This window comes from Canis aureus, chromosome 32 (genome assembly GCF_053574225.1).
Source record: "Canis aureus isolate CA01 chromosome 32, VMU_Caureus_v.1.0, whole genome shotgun sequence".
Classification (NCBI taxonomy): Eukaryota; Metazoa; Chordata; class Mammalia; order Carnivora; family Canidae; genus Canis; species Canis aureus.
The window spans coordinates 32,059,449-32,073,451 of record NC_135642.1 but is presented as its reverse complement, the minus strand read 5'-3'; the positions used below and the strand labels follow the sequence as shown (position 1 = coordinate 32,073,451).

The following is a 14,003-nucleotide window of genomic DNA, read 5'->3' as shown; positions in this document are numbered from 1 at the left end:
ACGAAGTGCTTGGTGAAGGATGCATGATATCGACAGAAAGGAATGAGATGTTCCCCACCTTTCTCCTGGGTCAGCGTGAAAAAGTGCCTGAAGCACTCAGAGTACCTAAAAATAGACTAGCCTCTCGTCCCACGAAAATCTGTTGTTTCAATCAAGGAACAGTAATTGTTTCTAAAGCAAAACCACAACACGGCACAAAGCCCTCAGAGACTCACCAGCAGTGAGGTTAACTACTGAAGCTGTTCCAGCTGTGATCGCATCAACCTGAGAGTGGATTTCGTGTTTGGATTCATCAACTTTATTCTGAACCCACACCCGTGACGCCTGCAAAACCAGACAAGAGCAAGACACAGTCACTGCGTGGGATTGCCCAGGACACCAGAGAGGTCGTGCCATAAAATGAGACCAGCATTTTGTCTGTACTCTTGTTACTGGGCTGGCACCAACAAAGCCTTTAAGTCATCTTAAGCAATGTCATTAACAGGCTTCTGGCTCATTCACTGATGCTGAATGGCATATAAATTCTCCATACTCCCCCCATGGCTTTTTCTTTAGGACTTTAGACAAATTCTATATGGCTCTCTTTAAGTAAATTCAATAAAAAATGAGAAGAATTAATGTCTCATAATAATGTTACATATCAGCACCAACAACTGTTGTGCATTTCCACCTTATTTTTTTTTCCACCTTGTTTTATAGAGAGCAGGGTTAGAATGACAGCATTTCAGCTCACGAGTGCTCTGTGTCAGCACAAAGACTTTTGTTAAACACCATGAATGTGGTATAGATGTGGCACCTTTCCCAGAAGGACTAGGAGGGATGGGTCAAGACCTCTGTTCTAGATTTAGCTCTACCACTGACAAGCGACATGACCTCGGGCAAATTACATCTAGGTCCTGTGCCTTACATTTCTTCTACTGCAGGAATTCAGTGGTCCTTAAAAACTTTTCCAGATCTTATACTTTATGTTCACTGGAACCTATAAATAGCAAATTCTCTATTTCCTGGCATTTCTGGACTTAGCCAGTAAGTGATCATTTACATTCATAGTGATGACCCTATGGTAATATATGATGCTGATTTACTTCCCAAAACATCCCCAAAATATTCACTGAGATTTAGGATACATCCAGCACTAATATTTTTTTCTTGGTATACTAATGCTTTAAAAATTAGTAAAGCAGGAGTGTTAAGCCCAAAACAATAGTGCTGGATAGGTGAAGGTGTCTGCCTTATGTATTTCTACTCTGAAGGTCCCCCATGAAACATGTTTCATGAGTTCAGGTTCTTGGAAGACAAAGCACTGAGTATAACAGCACCTGCAAATATACAAGTACACAAATGGAAAACACAGCATGTAGGGAGGACTCAGAGGACAGTTATTGTGGCTGGGCAAGATGAGACTACATACTGCATCTTGGCCCTGGCCTAAGATGGACCCGTCTGTCCTAATGGAGTGGTTTTCAGTCCTATTTGTCTATCAGAACCACCTGGGGAGATGAAAAAAAGCAGGCCCCACCCACAAAGACAGGATTTATTTGGTCTGAGCTGAGCCTTGGGCATGGTTCTTTTAACTTCACAGCTACTTCCAACATGGAAAGCTGGGCTGAGGTTGGCAGTGCCAGCCAGTGTTCCATGAACTGTAATGTGCACACCAAACAGTTGGGAACTCCAATGAAATGCAGATTCTGATTCAGAAGGTTGGGGAAAGGCCTAAAATTCCACATCTCAAGAGATCTTGTGTATTGCCAATGCTGCTGGCCCATGGGCCACAATCTGAGCAGGGAGGGGCTAGATAATTTCATGCAGCAGCACCTACAGAAAGACAGCTAATTACCTGTGCCCTGCTGAAGAACTGACCAATAAGGAAGTGGTTCTTAAAGCATGGTCCCTAGAGAGCAGGAGAACACCTGAGAATCTGTAGCAAATACAAAATCTCAGGCTCTACCCAGATCTACTGAGAAAAAAGGGGGCAGAGACTAGCGATCTGTTTTAACAAGCCTTCCAGGAGATTGATGTATGCTAACGTCTGAAAAGCACTGATAATAACAGCTAATACTCATTGAGCTGGGTTAGGTTAGGTAGTGTGCTAACAACTCTGCACACGACTGGATTACAAGTCTTCATTAGGACCCCAGGCATGCATGACAAAATGGGAGCTTAGAGAGAGTAAGTTGCCTGGATTCACACAGATACTAGCAGTGGAACTGGGATTTGAGTCTAAATCATATGACTTCACAGTCCAAGTTCTTGGCCCTTGAGAGGTACTGCTCATGCCTAGTAGCACCCCACAATTCTCTTCCTGTGGGTACACCTCACTACAAAGACTCAATATATTGAAAACAAAACAAACAAACAAAAAACCTAGTTGGACAAAGATTTCACCCAGCTGAACACAGAGAGAATGCAAAGCCTTCCTTTGTGCCAGGCCAAGACACTGAATGACAACCATGAACAATATTTACCATATCCTGGCCGAGAGGTGGCAATGAATCCAGCTCGCTGAGGTCGTCCTGGGCCTGCTGGACAGCGTGCATGCTTGTGTTGATGGTCCCCATGAGGGCCTGTTGGGCTGAGGTCTGCAAAGGCAGATGACCACGAGGCAGTCATAACCCCCCCACTCCTGGAACCAACACCTCTCTCTATACGAAACAAGGCCAAAATCAAACTCCAGGCTCATGGTGTGTCTCAACAACCCCAAGCACCTCCCATTTTAAGCAGGGAGCTGGAAATAGAGACTGTATTAATAGAATGCTCAGGATGGGTGTTTGCAATAGAGAAGTTATAATCAAGAGAGTGTGGAGAGCTTAATTAGCTGACAAGACGACTCAGAAAGAGTCCTTGGCAGGGGAGCTTGTCCACTCTTTCAGTACTTAGGACAAAAGATCTCAGGTATAGGAACTGTGTTATATCCCAGAACTATTCTTAGTAAATAAGAAAGGATTCCACCCAAACCTACAGTCAATATGCTTCTTCAGGGTCAAATTACTTCAAAGCTTTCAGGCTTTTCAGCTTTTATCAAATTCTTCCCCGGCAGCACATGATTCCAGGGAGACCAGCAGTGCGAAGCAGCAACCATCCACTCAGGGGAAACTATGCATCACTACAGACCTGCTCTATTTCTAAGACCCTCAGAGGGGTGCCCTGGGCTAATGAGCAGCTTGTTGCTGTTAAAGCGGGGAAGCAGGGCTCTGTACCTCTGTATCACTAGTCAGGTGGACAGGTCACGGTTGCCCTCCAGCCTCAGAGGATACCTGTGAGCCTACACAGGGAGTTCCTAAGACACCCCATTTAGGGAGAGCACTGGGCAGTCAGGTACTGGGACCATGCATGAAGAGCCATGGCTCAGATGGGAATGAGAGAGCATGTGCCAGGCTAGTGTCTCTCCCTGCACATCAGAGGCAGCACTGACACCCAGGGCTGGCGTCGGGGAAGCCTCACCAGTGGGGCCATATGTCCTCGGTGCATCTGCCCCACCGTGACCTGCTGCTGCGGTGAAGGCATGCTGCCCACGTTGAAGGTCTCGGGTCCGCTGGAGCCTGAGCGCATCACGGCGGGCAGCGCCACTGAGCCATGCTCCACCTTCCCAGTCCGATTGAACTGCTGCTGCAAGATGGTGGACCTGTAGGGGACAGGGGTCTGGTCACCGTGGGGTGGCCACTAGCATATGGTGTAATGATAAAATGCCACATGTGGCACAGCTGTTGGTGGCTTTCTGCTGTGGAGGCCAATTCAAGAGAGGCATATACAGACCCAGCTGTGAATCAGGTCTCACTAAAATACTCAGAAGAACCCTGAGGTCACTCTTTCTATAAGGATGAATATAAATAAACATTACTAATCAGTTCAGGATATTGTGCAATTAGTTCCCCTCCACAACCACTGTTAATGTCTCTCTAACAATGATGTTGCAGGTGTAAGGAAGAGTTTTGGATACACTGATCTATGAGCTGGTAAATCCCACCTGAAATAGCATTCATTCAACAAATATCCACTGTGGGCCAGGTTCGATCTAGGCTTTGGGGACACAGGTCATTTAGTCTTGCACTGAAGGGAGAAGTATAGAAAGGAACTAAAAGAAAATCTCCCACAGCTCATTTCTACTCCCATAGGCCCAAGGCCACTGACCACAGAGGGCATTTAAACACCTTTGGCACCTTGATGATAGGACAGACTTTGGTACCTCCTCCAGATGATTTCAAAAAAACTCTAAGAAGATTCTTAAGACATCTAGTTAAAAAACAAAAGAAAATTTCTCACTTCTGATATTTTCTTAGGATGAGTGGTAGGGACGTTGTGCATATAAGGGTGGTATATCTGCACAGGAGCCCAGAGGAAAGAACCCACACAGGGAGAGTCTGGGGGAGTACTGTGTGTGTGCGTGTGTGTGTGTGTGTGTGCGTGCGTGTGTGTAAGGGCAGATTCGGTGAGCAGCTGCATTATATGGCCAGGCCTCTGTCCCAGGGTTTTCCAACCATCACAGATCACTCCCTATTGCCCAAGGCAAAGCTCATGAGCCCTGTTAGATACCAGACAACAGGCATCCATGGAGGAAGAGTAATGTCTGTGGAGGAGTTGGCACGAGGGAGGGTACATCTGGGGGCTCCAGGAGGAAGTCAGCTGCATTCTGTGATGTCAGCCAATGTCTAATGCAGGGAGAAGTGGCAGGTGGGCCATTCTTCCTGCTTGCCTTGATCAGACTCCACCATGATGCTCTAGGCAGTGGGAAGGGACTACAGAGGTAAAAGGCAGTGAAGAGTTTTTGTCCTCTGGACTCAGACACTCAACTGCTCTTAGAAGTTCAAGAGCAGCAGAGTCCTCTAAAGGGGAACAATTTGCCCTGCCAGAAAGCACTACCTTACTGATTTCCATCTAAGGGTCATTAACTAATTCCAAGGACTTAAGGTACTCTTCAAGAGGGAACCACGTATGTGAAACACATCACATGAGGTTCAGTTCCAAATTGTGTACTAAAATAGGGGGTAAATGGAAAAGCACCTTTGAGGTGATTATGAAGCACATCAGGGCAAAATGATAGCTTACGGAAATGTTCGAGAAGCAATTACCATGACTTAGTAAGTTCAATATGCTGGAGAACATGCTAGAAATTTCTGGCAGGGTACTGTAAGAAACATCACAAGATCTGAACTGACTCCTGGCTCTGCCTCATATGTGTGTCTAAAGTCACTTCCATGAGCTTTGGTTTCCTCAGTCATGAACAAGTGGTAACATCTGGTCTAGCTCTTACACTAGGGGTTGTTATTACGATGAAATGAGACCACATGCTAGACATACAGAGTAAAGTGTGGGCAAGAAAACTTATTATCACACTGCTCTACATAACATAAGGGGAGCAGCTGCTCAGATTTCCCCCAAAGTACCACTTATTAGATGTTAATTTTAGTAAATCTCAGTTTCCTTACCTGTAAAATGGAGTTAACTTGAGACTGTTCTGAATTGAAAATGATGATGAAGATGATAAGAATAGTATATACATATGATGTGCCAGGCATTGTTTTATGTGCTTTATTAATAATTCAATCATCAAGATAAAATGTATAAGGTAGTACTATCGTTATTCTCATTTTAGAGCTGAGTAAAGGGATAGAGGAAATTTGTAACGTCCCCAAGGCCACACATTAAAAAAGAGACCCAAGGTGTGCCTGGGTGGCTCAGTTGGTTAAGCATCTGACTCTTGATTTCCACTCAGGTCATGATCTCAGGGTCATGAGACTGAGCCCTGTCATCGGGCTCTGTGCTGAGATTCTCTCTCCCTCTCCCTCCTTCTCCCCACATTCTCTCCCTCTTAAAAAAAAAAAGTGAGAGAAACACTGGAGAATTGAACCCAGTAGGTCTGGCTCCAGAGTCCAGGTTTTAACCACTTCTCTCTACTGCCTCATGACACATGTGGCATGAACCAAGCGCTCTATAAACAATAACTCCTCCACTAGGTAGATGCCTGTCCCAAAAGGCACAGAATTAAACAGAAGCCCACTCTCCAGCCTTTGACCAAAATGATGCAAGTTAGGAGATTTAAACGAGCAACTGCAGAACAGGGTTCATGAACACTCACTGTGTCTGAAGACGGAGTTAAAGACCACATCTTGCTCTGTCTCTCTACAATCCATAGCCTCCTCTCCCCACAAGACACACTCAACACTGATAATGATGGTCTGGAGACCACACTTCGAGAAGCAAGATTCATTTATATTACCCACTGTTGTCTCCCTTTCTGATGGACTTCAGAGCAACAGACCAGAGTTGGCACAAGGAAACCTGCCCATTTAATGGGAGAAGTTGGGTTCTCCAATGCTTTTAAAAATACTTACTTTTTCGGGGAAACCGACTCTTCCAGCATAGTTGACTCCTCATCCCCCTCTAATCCAAATCTATCTTTACTTTGTTTCTGAGGTAAAATGAAAGAAAAAGAAAACTCAGCAAGTCTTGATGCAAGAACCTCTAAGATACCTTTTAAAAGGAGCTAAACCTTTTTGAGGTTTACCCAAAATTCCCTCTACTGGAGTAAGTGATAGGTGAACAAAAACAAAAGCAACAATAAAAATATACAGTATTTAACACAATATAGAGATATATGCCTTTTGTGTTTATTACTGCATTGACTCAATTTCAAACAGTTAAAATCAAGACACAGATACTGATGTTCTAAGAGAACTTGGTTATTTCAGTGAGCTGTATCTTGAAGTCTTAGGCAATCTGTCTGTATATCATGATAGTATATAACCCCACTAAATTTGGTAAAAATTTGTAAAATTTGGTAATTTGGTAAACATTCATGAGGAATGCCTGGGTGGCTCAGTTTGGGCTCCACAATGGGCATGGACCCTACTTAACAACAAAAATTTCACGAAAAATATGAAGAACATTTTCAGACCCTCAACCTAGGTTTTTAAAGAGGCTGGAAAGCATAACTACTTAGAGAGGAAGATGCTGAGGGGTTTGCTAGTCTCATTCATTAGCTAAGTGAACCACTAGTGCTCATTACCTGGCAGTAATAATATAAATATGAACTGCAGTTAAAATGGAAACTCTTGTAGGATCTTGAGATTAAAGATTGCACACTCAAGCAATCTTAAGATTAAATTAGTGAATCAAGTACTTCAAATTAGGGTTGTTTTTTTTGTGTGTGTATTTCCAGGTAACAGCATCATCTAAGTCAATGTTTCAAAAAAAAAAAAAAAGAGAGAGAGAGGAAGGAAGGAAGGAAGGAAGGAAGGAAGGAAGGAAGGAAGGAAGGAAGGAAGGAAGGAAGGAGAAGAAAGAAAGAAAGAAAGAAAGAAAGAAAGAAAGAAAGAAAGAAAGAAAGAAAGAAAACAAAGCAGCTTTTCCAAGTTGCATCAGTATGAAATACCTTTTTGAGGATGATGTCAATGTAGCCTGCAATCAGCTGGGATATTTGCTCTCCTTCAGTGGTTTGTACTGAATAGTAGCTTTCCTGATACTCCCCAAAATCCTGAAAAAACAACATCAGAAGGAATATAATTATATATCTGCAGTTTTAAAGGTAAAGATAGAGGTCCAGTCCTAGAACAAGATGGTACAGACTCACTTTCCCCTTCTGTTCCCCCCAAACACAACTGAATATCCTAAAATTTATTCAGCAAACAATAGTAAAAGGCTCTGAAAGTTGGAAAGGTAGACTGGGGAATGCAGTACTTGAAAAAACACTCTATGGTGAATTCTTAGATTTTCTCTTATATCCAATTACCCCCAGGTGAGTAACTGAAACCCAGAACCTTTAACAGGCAGGATTTCAAAAGCCTGTCCTTTTTCGCCAAAGGACCAGGAGAGGAGAAGCCCAGTGAAGATCTATCTGGGAGTCTTCAACCAGCTCCACAACCTGGGCTGGCTGGCACTCACCAGCAGCTGCAGAGCAATGAAAGCCCAGCCCATCCCAGTCCCTGCTCCACAGACAGGCAGGTGACCTTGTTCTTTTGCAACAGTGGTCACATGAAACCTATGTCCTCCTGAACTCCACCTAATGGCATGAACAGAGACTGGCCGCCCGTAGCTTCTGCTTATCCCAACAAAGGTCACCCAGCAATAGCAGGTGGTCCAAGGAAGTACCTTCACAAACAGCACCATCAAGTCTTGAGCAAGAACCCTGGCAGTGTCAAAACAATCCAGAACAGCACTGCAAGGGCTCTGAAAACTGTCACTGTAACCAAAGCCCACAAAAGGAGACCAGAACACAACATTAAATCCAAACAAGGTGACTGATAAAACAAAAGATTTAAGTAAGATCAAGAGTTTCCTAACTTAAAATCAAAATGTCTAAATGTAATTTAAAAAATCACTACTCATATCAAGAACAAAACAACTATGATATGAGTAAGACAAAATAGTAATAATAAAAGATAATTAATTGATGCCAATACTGAAATGAATCAGATTTTGGAATTATCTGATAAATATTTTAAAGCAGCCATCATAAAATATGTTTCAACAATCCATTACAAATTCTTCTGAAACAAACAGGAGGTTTCAACAGAGAAGCCAGTAGAAAGAAGTACATAAAAATTATCGTACTGAATAATGCAATAACCAAAATTTTAAAAACTCACATGATAAAGTAGTGTGGAGATGACAGAGCATAGAATCAGTAGGCTTGAAAATGGATTAATAAGTCAATCTCAAGACTAGAAAGAATACAAATTCAACCAAAGACAAAAAACAGAAAACCCACAAACCAGACCTCCAGGGATCTGTGGGACAATGACAAAAGATGTAAAATTTATATTATCCGAATCCTACCGTGACAGAATGTGGGACAAAAAAAGTATTCAAGGGGTGACTGGGTGGCCCAGTCAGTTAAGTACCCGACTATTCTTGATTTTGGCTCACGTCATGATCTCAGGGTTGTGAGATTGAGCTCCATGACAGGCTCTGTGCTCAGTGGGGAGTCTACTTGAGATTCTCTCCCTCCCCTACTCTTTCATGCTCTAACAAATAGATACATCTTTAAGAAAAAAGTATTAAAAGAAATAATGGCTGAAAATATCCCCAAATTAAAGATACATACCTACAAACTCAAGAAGATGAGCATATTCCAAATGTAATAAATCTGGAGAAACACACAACAAGAACTTTAGAAAGTGACCTATTATCTACAAATGAACACCAACTTGAATAACAATTTCTAATCTGAAATCCTGAAGGCCAAAAAGAAGTGGCACATTTCTCAAGTGCTGAAAGAAAGAGCTGTCAATGTCCAATCCTATACCTGACAAAATGATGCTTTATGAAAGAAGGGGAAATAAGAACATTCTCAGAAAAAAGAAAGCTAAGAGAATCTCTTTTTAGCAGATCTACCTACCTTTAAAGAATGGCTAAAGGAAGTCCTTCAAACACAAAGAAATGGTAACAGGAGCCTGGGATGGTTAAGAAGAAAACAACAGTGGGACAGATAAAAAATAGAAGGAAATGTAGTAATTTTTCCTTCACCTCATGAGTTTTATTTAATCATATTCTATAGTTGTACCAAAGGTGTAACACCATCTCATGTGGTGTTCAATGTATGTATTTCTTTGAACAGTTATATTTAAAAAGTGGGGAGTGTAAAGAGACCTAAACAGAAGTGAAGTTTCTACACTTCTCTTGAAATAATAAACATCCACACCTAAAAAATTTATAATTAATTTCTTACATATATGGTAACATCTAGATCACTAAGAATACCAAGTAAAGAGATAATATAAAACATTATAAATGAATCAAAATGGAACTCTAAGAATGTTTAACCCAAAAATAGGCAAGAAAAACAGGAAGAAGAAATGGAGGGGATAAATAGAAAAATATTATAAAATGGTAGACATAAAAAAAAAGGTAGACTTAAGGCCTACCATATCAATAATTAAATCAAAATGTAAATGGTCTAACAAGGTCAATTAAAAGAGACTAAGTGGATTAAAAAAAAAAAGCACAACCCAACTTTATGCACTCTGTAAGAAACTGGTCTCAAATATGAGTAGGTTGAAAGTAAAAGAATGAAAAATATATCATGCAAACATTAATTTGAAAAAGCATGAGAGGGTATATTAAGATAATGCAGATTTCAGAGCAAACAAATTTACTAAAACAATTTCTCCATGAAGATGATCAAGGGATCTTAAATGTACATGTAAGCACCAAACAGAGCTTCAAAATACATGCAGTGAAAACTGAAAGAAGAAAGAGGAAAATCTGCAACTGTTGTAGGGATAGAGAAGACTGGAACACCACCACCAACTAACAGGATCTAACCAACATTTACAGAATAGTCTAATCAAGTATTCCTGGAACATTTTCCCAGAATGACATATCCTGTGATATAAAAAACAAATCTTAAAATTCTGAGACTTGAAATATGCAGAGTCTGTCCTTTGACCATAGCAGAATTGAACTAAAAAAAATCAGTAAGGGGAAGACAATAGGAAAATCTCCAGACACTGGGAAATTAAATTAAGGCTCGGCGTGGAAAGCAAAGAAATATGACATGTTACAAACTTTAAATCCAACTTTAATAAACAGCATTGATATTCATTCTCTCTTGTGCTTGAGGTAGTTACTGTGACCCATAACTATTTCTTATTTATCTTTAAAATAACTTTTTGTTTTCAACAAAACAGGACTTGGACCTAGTTTTAAAAGACCAATAGCACTAAAAGATACATAACAAAACACAACGGGCCCTTGCCCTGGTCGTTCCTATCTTTACTTTCCATCTCTCCCATCCACAAAGACAACTACTTTGAATCCTTTCAGCAGTTTATTCTAGTATTTCTAAAAACACGTTTATATTAATTTCTTGATTTTTCTCTTTTACAAATTATCCACAACTTCCTACCATGGAAGATGAGGACATCATTCTCTAAAAACACCCCTCCTTAAGAGCCATGTAGATAGAGCTCAATCTTCCCTCCATCTTGACTATAGGAGGGAAGATGGTCTGTTTTCTGATGATTCCTTCCAACTGGCAAGAGTCTATCCACCAATGATCAAACTAGATAACTAAAGACTCCCTCCAAATCTCCTTCCTTATGCTTTTTTTCTGATGCCCTATTATGAGATCTACCTAGATGCAAGCTGATATTTGAAGTACTCACTAGACTAGAATAGCACACTTCAGGAGTGCTAGGAGATACAGAAATTTCAACACTGATTTCTCTTATTGCTCAACTTGCCCTACAAAATAACGACGCTATTGATTCCCATGTGTCAGTGTGGCTATAGTTAAGATAACAACACACATAGAATCCACTAAGAGCAACTATTAAGGTTGGGAGGAGGAATTCAGAGATCTGTAGGGTTGAGATGACTACATTCTCCCTATTTCTATTTCCCATTTACTTCACACTGAGAATTTTATCATCATCATCTTGTTTGATCTTAGTACCTCTGTAAAATAGGTATTATGATTCCCATCTTAAAGCTAATGACATTAAGGCTTAGGGAGGAAAGATAACTCTAAGAAATGGGAGATGACCAGCTGGTTTTGAATACTACCCCAAAGTCTATGCCATTTCCCTATACAGTATGCTATTTCCAGGCAGGCTGGGAAAAAACACTTCAGCAAGTTGTCATAATGCTTGGGAACTTCTAAAACAACTAGAGATGAAGGAGCCTTTGACTAGCCTCAGAGCATTAGACAGTTTCCTCTTAGGGCATGCTAGGGACAGCATCGGGAACACAGAAGACTGGAACAGTCCTGGCCCTCTGGACTCCCACCATCTGTCCCTCTCCACATTGCTCTCTAAGGCAAGGGAAGCCCATTGAACTTGTATTCTCCTTCCCACCCCACAATATCGCCCAAGGCGATGTTGATCCTCCCTGTTAGCCAGTCCATACCAGGGTGAAGCTCTTGGGTGAGGCCGCCCAGCGCTTAACCGTGGTGAGCGGCCACTCCTGCAGCACCTCCTTGGTTTTCTCATCCACACGCATCACTGAATCCTTGGTGATGCCCAACAGGCGAGGCACCAGCTTGTTCTTGCCTTTCATCTTTTCCTGAAACAGGAAATACCAAGGGTTAGTGCTCTCCCTGAATACATGTGATTTTGCCAAGTCATGGTGTTTTATCTGAGGTTGCCTACATAACTATGTTTCAAAATAGGCAGGGCTACTAGAAAACCAGGGTTTTGGGACTAGGTGAATGACTCACTAACGATATGGAAGTTAAAACAGTGACATGAGAAGACTAGAAAAATCCACAAAGGCGCACTTCCCTTTTTTTTTTTTTTTTTTAAGATTTTATTTATTTATTCATGAGAGACACGGTTGGGGGAGGGTGGAAGAGGCAGAGGCAGAGGGAGAAGCAGGCTCCACGCAGGGAGCCCGACATGGGACTCGATCCCGGGTCTCTAGGATCACGCCCTGGCTGAAGGCGGTGCTAAACCGCTGAGCCACTCGGGCTGCCCAGAGGCACGCTTCCCAAAAAGAGATGCTGTTTAGGAGGGCAGATTGTTCCAAAACCAATCTGTGACAGAAGGGACAGAACTGAGTAGATATCCAGAGAAATAGAAGTTAATATAATTCCAAATATTATCACTTCTAATAGCCAACTGAGCAAATAACAAAAAAGATTTAGTGTGGAATTATAACATGGCATATTAGCTATTTAGAATTAATTAAAACTCTGCCAAAGTAGAATCTTCTCACTAAAAGATACAGAAACCTTTTCTTGTAAATCTCCTAAATATACTTCTATTTGAATTCTTTGTTTTGGTGTTTGTATGTACATCTACTGACTCTGAAAAAGCCTTTTATAATTAGCTTTAATAATTTAATAGTAATCATGCCTATTAAAATAATGGACCCCTACCTCATACTAATGGCAAAAAAATTTGAGATTAATAATTGAGGAAGAATATATAGGTGGATATTTTTGTGATTCCTGGGATGGAAATGACTTTTAAGCACAAGCACCAAAACAAAGGAAATTCATAAAGGGAAAGATCAACATCTTTAACTACAAAAACACAGACTTTGATACATCTAAAAAATAGAGGGTAAATATGAGAAAAAGAAAGAAACCTCACCGTAAGCAAAATTAAAAAGCAAATGATTACGGATAAATATTTACAATAATTATGATAGTGAAAGACTTTATATACTGTATATGTGAAAGGTTATCATAGATCAACAAAAACAACTGGCAAAGAACACAACAAAATACATTCAAAATAATAAAGCAGACTTTCATTTGAGGGGGGAGGAAGGAGAAGATGGCAGTGGACTAGGAGGACCCTAGGCAACTATCAGATCATCATAAATACCTCCAAGTGACTGAAGACTGGTAGAACAAACTCTGTAACTAAAGGTAGAGAAAAGGCCACAATAAAGAACATAGGAAGTGTGGGGATGCAGCTTGAGAGAGAAGTGAATCATGGTCACTGTGCTGGGGAGGGATAGGTGATCTCAGAGAAGGGTTAGAGACAGACTAGCACATAGGGGACCACACAGGGAAAAGGAATCCCCATAGCAAATGCCTTGAAAAGAGAAAGGGGCAAAAACTCATGAGTTTTTGCAACCAGTGGAGCTTAAAGCCTGGAGTTTTTTGTTTGTTTGTTAGTTTTTTTAAGATTTTATTTATTTATTCACGAGAGACATAGAAAGAGAGAGAGAGAGAGGCAGAGGAAGAAGCAGGCTCCACACAGGGAGCCTGATGTGAGACTCGATCCTGGGACTCCAGGATCATGCCCCGGGCTGAAGGAAGGCGCTAAACTGCTGAGCTACCCAGGGATCCCCAAAACCTGGAGCTTTAAAGATCAATGGACATAATGGAAGAGTCTCAAGGGGATTGGGACTGATCTTGGAGAAAAGGGCAGGGCAAAAAGCCCATGGACATACAGTATGGAGATAGATGGGAGTACACAGTGGGGGAAGTTAGTTAATCATCTTGGAGCACATAGCAGAGAGGCTGCATTCAAAGAGAGACTCCTATGGGAACAAGAGCTGGCTGGTAACATTTCCCTCCCATGCTGCTCAGCACAAGCACAGTGCCAAATGTG

General features: G+C 41.4%; 1 protein-coding gene across 5 annotated transcripts in view; it reads right to left on the bottom strand.

Annotated features, from left to right (window-relative positions):
- Positions 1–14,003, bottom strand: part of TLN2 (talin 2) — a 426,778-nt gene that overhangs the window by 143,103 nt on the left and 269,672 nt on the right. For all 5 annotated transcript variants that reach the window (XM_077881335.1, XM_077881341.1, XM_077881336.1 and 2 more), the window contains 6 exons: positions 11,845–12,000; positions 7,370–7,471; positions 6,330–6,406; positions 3,442–3,622; positions 2,466–2,579; positions 216–324 (listed from right to left, as the gene is read on the bottom strand). In XM_077881335.1, the coding sequence (XP_077737461.1) occupies positions 216–324; positions 2,466–2,579; positions 3,442–3,622; positions 6,330–6,406; positions 7,370–7,471; positions 11,845–12,000 (739 nt within the window). The remainder of the gene's footprint in view (positions 1–215; positions 325–2,465; positions 2,580–3,441; positions 3,623–6,329; positions 6,407–7,369; positions 7,472–11,844; positions 12,001–14,003) is intronic.